Raw genomic sequence first — 11229 nt, 5'->3', positions numbered from 1 at the left:
GCCGGCTGTTCGGTCAATCGGCCTGTTGCCCATACGTCTGCCATACTCTGTCCGGTTGGCAGGGCCACGCCTGCAGCGGCCAAGGGCAGCCTCTGAAAACCATGTGCAGAAAGCAAAGGCCCCGTTTAGTTCCCAAAATTTTTCCTACAGTACCCGTTACATCAAATATTTCGACACATGCATGAAGTGTTAAATGTAGTTAAAAAAAATAACTAATTACACAGTCTAACTGATTAGCATGAGATGAATCTTTTAAACCTAATTAGTTTATGATTGGACATTATTTATCAAGTAACAACGAAACATACTACAGTGACTTTTCACCCAACTTTTCGCGAACTAAACGCGGCCTTTGAACTGATCCGACCCTGCTCGTGCGTGCCAACAAAACTACTGTAGCATCTTCTTGGGCCCGGGCTGTCCTCGCCTGGACTTCTCCACTTCTTTCTTTTTTCATTTCTTTTTTATAAATTAATTATTTGAATTCCACATAATTCATTGAAAAGGAATTTTGATTCGACGATGGACCCCCACAACCACATCACTACCGCCCAAGTGAAAAAAAAATAGCACGAAGTTAGGTTCCAGCAAGACAACCGGTCAGCCGTAGGAAGTGGCCCAACTGAATCTTCAGATTCCAAAACAAAGCACCATTTCCCACATGGATCATCGCACACTAGCAACTGCTCAGCACTGAACTACGGATGGACCCGCATATATCACATTCTAGCTAGTTCTATTCGTGTCATGATCGATGAACAACTTCTCGAGTTAACTCACATTATATTCGCATGCGCAAAAACATATAAAAGCATGAAATAACAAACACTCTGTTCGCTGCATTCAGCCAACAGTATTTTTCTCTCCCACCAAACCAGCACCAGCCAGCAGCCATCTACCAACCAGCAGTACTTTTCTCTCACAACAAATCAGCACCAGCCACCGGCCGCAGCACAGCGAACAGAGCCAAGATGCAATCGCCCAAGAGCATAGTCATAGCATAGCATTGCAGTTTAAGTCACTAAAATTAAGCATGATCAAAGTCACGCCCTGATGATCGAGTCCAGTGCTCCACCAAAATACGGACTGATTGTACCATACAGCTAGTAAACATAATTTAGAGTTGCAACAGCACGCCATGCGATGAACAGTAACGAGGATGCTAAGTTAATCTGCAACAAGGCACCCGAACACATGTCACCAGCACAGAGCATGCCACATCCCAGCCAAAACATGCCATCATATATAGCATAACTTGGGTCCAGCATTGCTACCAAAACCTGGATCAAACGGGAATTTGGCAGATTATATTAGTACACCTGCATGCATGTTCTGGAAAGGGTACATGGTAGATAGAGCAACTGATGGAAATCTGGAATCAAGTATGTGCGGAGAGATGGTTTCACCTAGGGGATTAAACAGATGCAAAGCGCAAACTTTCAGCTCTCATCCTATGAATGTTTGTCGGGTGTTACCAACCAAGTGGTAATCCCCGGGCCTTGGCCGGGATGGTGGTGCTTGACTTGGTTCAGACGAGCTAATGTCAGCCGACCAATTCCCCGGATCTTCAAGGAAAATCAACTAATAATTGTCAGAACGCAGCACAAGCCATTTTGCAGATATGGATTTCTTGTGCGTCAATCATAATGCTCAATCATTAATTATATGAATAGCCACTATGCAAGATATATGTAACTGGTAACAACAGAAAACAAACAAGTTCAGAGCAAATTCTACACTATGCATTGGCTGTCTAATTAGCTAGAATGTTAACTCATATAAGTGAGAATTAAACTTTACTACTACACTTACATACAAAACACAGTAACATTGCGCATATCCTAGACTAGCCAAGTCTCAACTTGTATGTGACCTTGAAATTAGTCTAGATATGATCAAACATGTGTAGGAACAACACGAACAAGCATTGGCCGTCCAGCTCTATCAGATAATACATACCTAAGATGTAAAGATTTTATTCAAATAGAAAGCACAGTGCGAAAGTATGCATATCCTACAAAAAAACTAATCTCATGTTGCAGCAAAATCAACAGTTATATTATATGCTACTCTAATTTCACAACCTAGTGGAGAAAATGTACTACAGAACATCAAAAGTTTCAAAAAGAATATGCCAGCACAGATTATACACACAAACCATATAGGACATACGTACAATGCAAAAAAAAACTCTCACATATAATTCGTGTCAATGATGATCATGTGCATCACTTTGACACACTCGCCAAAGCACAGGGCAGATCAAGAATTAGGATGAAGTATTTTGAATCAAGGTGTGCGCATGAATGAGTATTTTGAATCCACGTAAGTATGAAACATCTACATCTGGCGATGCATCAATCAAGCCATGCAGTAGAAGAGGATATATGTCAGGTTATAAATGCAGTAGCAGGGAGAGGCGAGCAGTCAGGGGGCGTTTAGTTCCCAAAAACAAAAGTTTTTGGATGTCACATCAGCGTTTGACCAGATGTCGGGAGAGCTTTTCGAACACTAATTAAAAAACTAATTTCAGAACTCACTTGGAAACCGCAAGACGAATCTTTTGAGGCCTTTGACCGCATCATTAGTACATGTGGGTCACTGTAGCACTTATGTCTAATGATGCCCTAATTAGGCTCAAAAGATTCGTCTCGTCGTGTACATCTAAACTGTGTAATTAGTTTTGTTATTTAATTACATTTAGTGCTTCATACATGTGTTTAAAGGGGAGGTGAAAATTTTTGGGAACTAAACGGGCCCTCAATCAAGTGCACACCTTGAGACCCATGGCACGCACATGAATAAAAACAGAATTTTGCAGACATGCAAGGCCCTGTTTAGTTTCCACTCCATAAAACCGTAAACGAAAAAAACGTCACATCGAATGTTTCGATATATACATGGAGTGCTAAATGAAGTCTATTTACAAAATTTTTTGCATAGATGGGCTGTAAATCGCGAGACGAATCTAATGAGCCTGCTTAATCTATGATTTGCAACAGTGATGCTACAGTACCATCCGCTAATTATGGATTAATTAGTATCATTAGATTCGTCTCGCGATTTACAATCCATCTGTGCAAAAAGTTTTATAAATAAACTTCATTTAGAACTTCAAATTAGCAAGATTCTTTCGTAAAAAAAATTTGCGTTTCAACTAAACATAGCCTAAATTGCAACCATGCATGAAGCATAAACAACAGACGAGATCAAGCTATGATGAACTTGCTCTAGTGAATGCGGCAGAGGGCAGACTGGGGAAATGCGATCGACCAACAAAGTGAAGCAGGAAATCCCATAATAATAGTGAAGCAGGAAGGCTGCAGCCTGCAGACGAGATGAGGCACGGTGGTACATACCAGAGGAGACCGATGGCGGCAGCTCCCAAGCGCGGATGAAACGATTGGCGATGGGGTAGCTGCTGGGAGGCGCCACCAGGTGGTAGCGGTCGCACTCGACAACCTTGCGGGCGGGCACGTCGACGGCGAAGAGGTGGCCCTCGAGGAAGAAGTAGACGACGGCGGGGTTATGGGGGTGGATGAGCGCTAGCACGGGGGGCTTCTTGGGGAGGCCAGTGGCCTCGTAGGAGTCGTCGGCCCAGATGTCGGCGAAGTTGGCCTCGTGCTCCAGCTTCCACTCCGTGGCGTCGCGGTCGGGGAGGGTCCAGACGGTGACCTTGGCCTGGCCTTGGTTTTGTAGCGCTAGTGAATAGTAACAATTTTGACCGTTAATTACGGTGTCAAACAAAGTCAGTTTATAAAACCAACTTCAGAACCTCCGCGCTAGTGACCTTGAAGAATCTAATGAGGTCTTTGACCGCGCGATTAGAGGATGGTTACTGTAGCATCACTGTAGCTAATCATCGGTTAATTACTGTCATTAGATTCGTCGCGAAAAATTACACCCATCCCTAAAAAAGTTTTGCAAATAGACTTCATTCAACCTTTCACGCGGGAGAGATTCTCCTCTAGCGCTAGGATCCTAGCGCGCTGCCAAAAAGGCCCTTGTCCGGGGCGTGTCCGCGGCGGTAGGTGTCGACGAAGCGCAGCTTGCCGGCGCTGACCCCGACGTAGCGGAACTGGTCGAGCAGGCCCCAGGCCTCCCTGCTCTTGAGCACGCAGGCCCGGGGGAGCGGGACGAACCGGAGCACGGGGTGATCGGCGAAGGGGTCGGCGGTGATGATGCCCCAGGGGTAGTCGACCCACCAGAGCCTGCCCTGGTGGGAGACGGTGCAGATTGTTGGCTGCGCCCAGGAACGCACGTTCCACCTGCTAGCACCTTGCCTCGCTCTCTCTAGAGCTCGCACACACAGAGAACCCGAGGAGGAAGATGAACAATAGCAATGGCGAAGAACGCCGCGGAGCCAAAATGCTCCAGTGGCCGCGGCGGGAGCGGGTAGCGCACGCACTTGTCGACCCACTCGCCGACGTCGGAGGAGTAGCAGCGGAGGTTGGCCGTGTCGCTGCCGATGAGCGGCAGGAGCTCGGCGACCATGAAGCCGCCGCCGCCGCCGCCGCCGGGGCTGGGGAGCACGCCAACGAGCGCCTGTTGCTCGATGGGCTCCTGCGGGGCGGGGTTGGGGAGGAGGGACGCGGCGCCCGTGGCGGCGTCGAGGACGTAGTAGCGCAGGTCGGTGTCCTCCCAGTGGACCGAGTGCATGCCCGGGCGATCGACGACGACCCGCCGCAGCGGGGTGGTGAGGATGGCCGAGAGGAGGAGCAGGCCCGAGCGGTCCGCGGCGAGCACGAACGGGAAGCTCTGCAGCGTGGGGCGGCCCGGGAAGACGCGCCCGGAGACGGTCAGGCGCGACACGCGCGGTGGCGCGGCGAGCGCCAGGGACACGTCGGCCTCGCCGGCGCCGCCGCCGTCCTGCGCGACGCGTGGGATGCTCCCGAGGATGACCCCCGGCGACGCCGGCGGGGCGGGCACGGGGCCGTCGGCGGCGGTGGCGCGGAAGAGGGTTTTGGGCGGGGTAGCGGGGTGCGGCGACGACGACGAGGAGTAGAGCGCCGTGCGGCCGTGCCTCCGGCAGCGGCGGCGGCGGCGAACCATGCGCAGCGGGCGGGGAATCTCATCGGATCCCTCGGGCTTCGCTCGCGTCGGTCGGTGGTTGTGGGATCTGGGTGACTCGAGAGGAGAAAGCGGTGGGCGGCGACGGCGATGGAGAAAAGGCGAGAGGGGCTTGCCTGCCAGGGTCCGGGAGGCAGCCGCGGACGCTGTCTGCTGCCCGTGCAGTGCAGGTTTGAATTCCTCGGGCCTTGTCGCCGACTGACCGGCGGGCTGCTCCGCACCAGCCGCCAGGTGCCAGTCCCCGAACCGTTTCTGCCGGTGCGCGGCAGCATCCACCGGGGACCGGCGGTCTGCTCGTGCACCCACGGGTGGGCACGCGTCGGTCGCAGAGCTGCTGCAGCTGGGAAAAGGCCTCCCCCCTGCAGGCTGCAGCTGCGCCAGAGCAAAGGGGGAGCCGGGGAGTGTCCTCCGTCTCCGTGAACTCTTCCTCGGGTACGGGGGTGGGGTGCCGGACGTTGCGGCGCGGCCGGGCAAATGATCCGGGGGATCCCATTGGCCAATGCCCTTGTTTGATTCACACTAGAAATCTCAAGTGCACATAAATTGAGAAAGGAATTTCGTATACATAGAGTATTAAATAAAATTTATTTGCAAAATTTTTCTAGGAATGGGTATAATTTTTCACGACGAATCTAATGACGGTAATTAATCGATAATTGGCTATAGTGATGCTACAATAACCATTCTCTAATCACGCGATCAAAGATCTTATTAGATTCTTCAAGGTTTTATTGCAAGCGTTCTGGAGTTGGTTTTATAAATTAATTTTGTTTAACACTGTAATTAATAGTCAAAGTTTCCTAGTACTCGCTAAGGCTTGCTCCAACGGAGCCCTGTAAAGCGCCCCCACCCCACGTGGGGGAGCTTTGGGGGGAAATCCGATCCAACGGTTCCCCCCCAAAGCTCCCCTGTATATGGGGGGTTGAAACTCCCCCTATGTATAGGGTGAGTTCCAACTCCCCCTATATCTCTAATCACACCATTTCTTCGCGATATTAATCCTGTTTGAGTCCCGTAACATGATGATAATGCGTATTATGACAGTACAAATACTGTATGATTTTTTTAAATTCAAAAACGATAAATAAATAGTTAGTTAATGAGGCTATCTCCAACCATTCCCCCCATCCAACTCCCCCCAAACGTACTATTTACTATATTTTACTATCTCACTCCAAAAGATTCCTCCTCCTATAACTCATTCTCTCCAACCATTCCCCCATATCTATTCCCTCTATATACTATCACTCATTAACTAACTATTTATTTCTCGTTTTTGAATTTAAAAAAATCATACAGTATTTGTACTGTCATAATACGCATTATCATCATGTTATGGGACTCAAACGAGATTAATATCATGAAGAAACGATGTGATTAGAATATAGGGGGAGTTGAAACTCACCATATATATGGGGGGAGTTTCAACTCCCCCCATATATAAGGGGAGCTTTGGGGGGAAACCGTTGGAGGGAATTTCCCCCCAAAGCTCCCCCTACATAGGGTGGGGGGCGGTTTACAGGGCTCCGTTGGAGCAAGCGAGCCTGAGTGATAGTATATAGAGGGAATAGATATGTGGGGAATGGTTGGAGAGAAAGCGTTATAGGAGGAGGAATTTTTCGGAGGGAAGTAGTAAAATAGAGTAAAAAGTACGTTTGGGAGAATTAGATGGGGAAGGGTTGGAGACAACCAAAAAAAATCAAACAGGGCCAATGGCCACGCCTCCTCGCCGTGCAGTGGCGTGTTGCTGGGAGCCTGGGGCTGACCTCCCTGACCCTGATCAGGGCACTAGTCTCCGTGGCCTGCGCAGCTGCAGGATCTCGTAGTTTCCCTTTACAACGAAAATACGAGTATTAATGAAAAATATCAACGTTGATGTGCATGTGATTTTCCGCCACCCAAAAAAACATATTGTCCTTTCGGCCTCTCAAAAAACAAAGATTGTCCTTTCCGTTCCTAAACTCATGTACTAACTAGTGGTAAAACAAAAGTGTACCACCAGACCTAATTGTATCCGTTGATCAAGAAAATAAGTAAATAACTTGGTAATGACTTCTCTACACTAGGCCGTATTCTTGTTGCTCGGAATGGCCGCGTGCAACCACCGCCCCATCCATCATCCCCTCAAAGCATTTACTACTACCCAACAAACAATTAATCGCTGCATAAAAGAACACGCTCCCCCATTCCCCTCCACACACACATTAATCGTGCCCACCCACACACACTCCCCTGTTCCCCTCCCCAGACTCGGCAGATCCGCCGCCACCGCCCTGACCAGTGCCCCTCCGCATCGCGGCGCGTCCAGTGTCAGATTGCCAGGTGCTCGACCCATTCACCCGGAGGTGGCTTCTGCTGCCGCCGGTGCCCGGCGGCGCTACGCCCGGCTCGTTCGCGATGGTCGGGCTCCCACGGCGTGGCGAGATCTACGTGATTCGGGTTGTGGAGGAGGGCGGAGACAAGGCCGTGCGGAGCGTGGCGGTGCACAGAGCCACGGGGGACGGGTGGGAAGCGGCGGTGTCGATGCGGATGCGCGCGGGCCCGGGAAAGTGGGCAGGCGCGTGGTGGTGGCCAGGGAGGACTGTGAGGCGGAGGTGTTCGACCCGGATGTTGGGCGGTGGCTCCTGGTTGGAAGTTGTACATCACCGAAGGGGCGGCTGACTCGTGGCGCAAGATGGCGCGGGGTGCACACGAGGGTGTGGACGGACTCGTGCGCCATCGCCGGCGGACAGATGTACATCGTGGCGGAGTACGGGGAGTGGTGCCTGAAGGCGAATGGCGGATGGTGGCCGGCGGCGGGGTGCCACCGCACTCCGCCTCACGCTCGACGCTGGGGGCGGCGCTCCCTTGACGATGAAGTGCTGCCCCACCTCCTCACGCGCTCCCCTGCCGTCTCCAAGCTCGCTCTCAAGTACTCCAAATCCACAACCACTGCGCCGGCAAGGTGAGGCCTCCTATGCTCCTCCTACTCCATCTCCGCTCCCCTGTTGTAGCCCTCCTAGTACTACTATGGTTTTTATGGTGTCTCCACTCTTATTCGTAGGCAACTAATACTAAATTAACAAGCAAATTATTCAATTCAGTTTAGCATTTTTGTACTTTGCAATAGGTATTTTTGTCAAATAGTAGAAGCATTTTTAGTACTTTTCTCTAAACAATTATATCAATTACTAGAAGCATTTTAGTACTTTCCAATTGGCAAATACATTAAATATCAGAAGCATTTTCAGAACATTCCAGTATGCAATTATATCAAAAACTAGGAAACATTTTTCCTTTTGCTGAAAATGTACCGCCAGCAGCAAAAACACACCACATAGACAAGGAGTAGCAGATTAGCATCAAGCAAATTAGCTCGTGCCCAAGCAATTTTTGTACATACAGCAAAAGTGAGATGGTGGATCTACCCCAAAATTTTGCTCAGATCTTTTCTCGCTGGAACCATGAACCCAAGACAATTGCTTCCAGTAAAACTTTCTGGAAATTCCTTTTTTCTATTCTTTTTTTTGCATATGTACCGTTATTTCTCTTTCTCTACTTTATGATAATAGAGATAATATGAGCTCACCACATCTTCTTTTATTGGGTCGGTACAGCAGTGGCGTGGCGGTAGCAGTTGTTTTGCCACTGCACCAACAGCAGCAGCGTTTGTCATCAGAATGGGTAGGTAAGCTGCTCAACAATCCAGCAAGGTTTTGGATGTCATTTTCATGATATAGTGATGCAACTGCTAGTTATATTGTTTAAATATGGCTGCTTGCTTTTGGCCTTGTTGTTTAGTTTATCTAGTAGATTGAATTTTAGCTCATGTGCTTTTATTCATCTCATTTGACCTGTTAATTAGCTTTTTACTGGTATTTTTCTGTTGATGCAGGGAGTTGCATTTTGACTTTGTTTAGAGTAGTTGAACGACAACGAATATCTTTCTATTCCATTTTTCTTTGGACAACAACTTGGCTCTAAATTAGGAACTAATATAGGTGGAAATAGGCAACCATATTGTTTTATATAGGCAGTACTATTGGTTCCAATAAAATTATTCTATAGAGGCAATAATAATAGTTCCCAATAAGCAATAATATTGTTCTATCTAGGCATAACAGTACACTTCATCAAGCAATTTTGTTTGAAAACCTCATAATTCATTTTCTTATTGGTTTCCTTCATTAAATAGTTGACATAAAACTACCAGCAATGTTAAGCAAACACTTCAGCCCACTAATTAGGATTTTTTGGACCTCCATTACTTACATAGTTAAATGTTCTCTAATTTTTTTGTCATTACATTGCAGGTTACCAGATTATTGAACATGAATGTATATTTGAAGGCACTTTGAGTAATTAGAAGCAAATATATTTAGCAGTTGGGGAGTATATTTGAATACATTGCAGTATTGATTTAGATAGTTCTGCAATGAAAAATTGTAGGCACATAAATAGACAACTTCGCAGCTGAATTGCTTGGGTGACGCCCGATTACTACTTCTATGTTGATTCTGAATTGCTTGGGTGAAAAAAAATATCAAATTTGCTAGATAGTGAATTGATTGATGTTTATAATGTGTCGATACTTGTGGGCAATTTAGAGCACACAAAGGGATGAGAAAACAGGCGCCTAAAGGTTTTTCTGCTTTAGGGATCCGTGCAACCAAAGCTGGTTGACGCCAAAAACAAAGACCAGAAACGGTAAAAGAGGATGCATGTAGTTTTGTTTTTTTTTTCTAAAAATAGTGTGGGCCGGCCGTAAATTAGCCGCCTCCAAATAACTTTACGCTCGAATTGTTGGAAGGGCAGACTTTCTAGGATCTTAATTTTTTTTATTAAGACAATTGTGTGACAATTCAAAATATCATGTATGTTACCAAAATTTTCGTCTCTAGCAGCATTGCCGGAATTTGAATAGCAATCGCTTGCGCCGAACGTGGAGGACTAAATTGATTATGGTAGGCTACCATTTTAGAATCTCAACACTAGACACAACATAGAGCTCTTCCTCTCTTGTTACATGTGAGTCTCGTCTTAACATCTTTGTGCGTGTGTATAGATCACTTGGTATTCTTATATGTGAATCTCCACGCTAGACAACGTAGTAACGCGTACTGAACTAATGATCCGCTGGTACAATTTTTTTTAAGATTACACGATACAACTCAGATATAACGCACGCACACTCACACCCCTATGAGCATCTTCGAAGATTAAGTCACCACAAGCGCCTTGTTGTTGACGGAAACATCGCCTACCACTCACGATGCAAGTGGGTCACATTTGGTGACACTGGTTTACTACCCACCCAACCCAGTAACTAAAATTTAGAAAATAGATTGACTCAGAAAGAAATACTGTATTACCCAAAAACCCATTGGATTACCCAAAAACTACAAAACTTGAGTCCAGTCTGCAGCCACATCACCCTCTTGGCACTCACCTTGCCCGCTACTCGAGGGTTACCTCCTCTGTTCTTCATCTTTCAAGCAGCAACACACGAGCTTACCCTAGCCTCTGTTCTTGTTTGCAGCAGCAAGTAGCATCCATGCCTCCAACAAATCCAAGCAGAGGCACTCATCCCTCCATCCATGCCATTCCTGCTCCTTATCGAGACAGCACCAGCTCCTTCCAATCTTTCTCCTTCACGGCCAATCCAATCCTGCAATCGCTTCACTGTGAGATCCAAATAGACCCACTAGCATCAATCCAAGCGGAGCAGGGGAGGATGAGATTTGGGTTACCTTAAAACGCAGACTGGTTGGCACCAATGGACACCAAATCTTTATGGGTACTGGGTCATCCCAGTAAAATCTGCAATCTGATCTATCATTGAATGCACAATATTATTAAATTTCAAAATATTTGTTTATACGGGGAGTCGAACTTAAAACTTCAAGTGATACTGAGACTCTTATAACAGACCTTTTGCTAATCGATCCGCTGGTACATCGTGAGATTAGTACGCCGAGAAGTCGAGCACGGGCTAGTTAAACTTTGGAGAACATGAGAAGTCGATCCGCGGGTGAGGTGAGTGATCACCAACACAACACAACATTGCACCGCACTTCCAAAGCTGACTCAAACGGTAGCTGGTGCGGAGGAAGGGGTTGTTTGGATTATAGCCAAACCACGTCACGCCACGGTGTGGCGAGCCACAGGCTGTGGCGGACA

The 11229-nt window shown here is 47.5% G+C and overlaps 2 protein-coding genes across 3 annotated transcripts; one reads left to right on the top strand and one right to left on the bottom strand.

Annotated features, from left to right (window-relative positions):
• Positions 1-1446: 1446 nt before the first annotated feature.
• LOC120713504 lies at positions 1447-7789 on the bottom strand. The gene is made up of 7 exons (XM_039999453.1): positions 7717-7789; positions 6837-6901; positions 5187-5589; positions 4362-4928; positions 4003-4230; positions 3360-3686; positions 1447-1565 (listed from the first exon to the last, which is right to left on the bottom strand). Exons 1-7 carry the CDS (start codon positions 7787-7789, stop codon positions 1447-1449), a joined length of 1782 nt encoding a protein of 593 aa, XP_039855387.1.
• On the top strand, positions 7213-9636 carry LOC120713695. Of its 2 annotated transcripts, none has more exons than XM_039999642.1 (3): positions 7213-8014; positions 8670-8737; positions 9363-9636. In XM_039999642.1, exons 1-3 carry the CDS (start codon positions 7803-7805, stop codon positions 9413-9415), a joined length of 333 nt encoding a protein of 110 aa, XP_039855576.1. In that variant the 5' UTR covers positions 7213-7802; the 3' UTR covers positions 9416-9636. The 2 variants fall into 2 exon arrangements, with proteins under 2 accessions (XP_039855576.1, XP_039855575.1); XM_039999641.1 differs by having other exon boundaries at positions 7219-8014; positions 8667-8737.
• Positions 9637-11229: the final 1593 nt, after the last annotated feature.

Source organism: Panicum virgatum, chromosome 6K (genome assembly GCF_016808335.1).
Source record: "Panicum virgatum strain AP13 chromosome 6K, P.virgatum_v5, whole genome shotgun sequence".
Classification (NCBI taxonomy): domain Eukaryota; kingdom Viridiplantae; phylum Streptophyta; class Magnoliopsida; order Poales; family Poaceae; genus Panicum; species Panicum virgatum.
This window is presented reverse-complemented; position numbering and strand designations above follow the sequence as displayed.

Excerpts from the sequence above, each read along its gene's own strand:
- LOC120713504 (XM_039999453.1), bottom strand. The coding sequence starts at position 7,789 with ATGGCGCACGAGTCCGTCCACACCCTCGTGTGCACCCCGCGCCATCTT. Across the intron at positions 5,590-6,836 it reads CCCTGATCAGGGTCAGGGAG|TGTGAATCAAACAAGGGCAT; the intron begins GTCAGCCCCAGG and ends TGAGATTTCTAG. Across the intron at positions 1,566-3,359 it reads GCCGCCATCGGTCTCCTCTG|ATCCGGGGAATTGGTCGGCT; the intron begins GTATGTACCACC and ends TTTTCCTTGAAG.
- LOC120713695 (XM_039999641.1), top strand. The coding sequence starts at position 7,803 with ATGTACATCGTGGCGGAGTACGGGGAGTGGTGCCTGAAGGCGAATGGC. Across the intron at positions 8,015-8,666 it reads ACAACCACTGCGCCGGCAAG|CAGTGGCGTGGCGGTAGCAG; the intron begins GTGAGGCCTCCT and ends GGGTCGGTACAG. Across the intron at positions 8,738-9,362 it reads TTTGTCATCAGAATGGGTAG|GTTACCAGATTATTGAACAT; the intron begins GTAAGCTGCTCA and ends ATTACATTGCAG.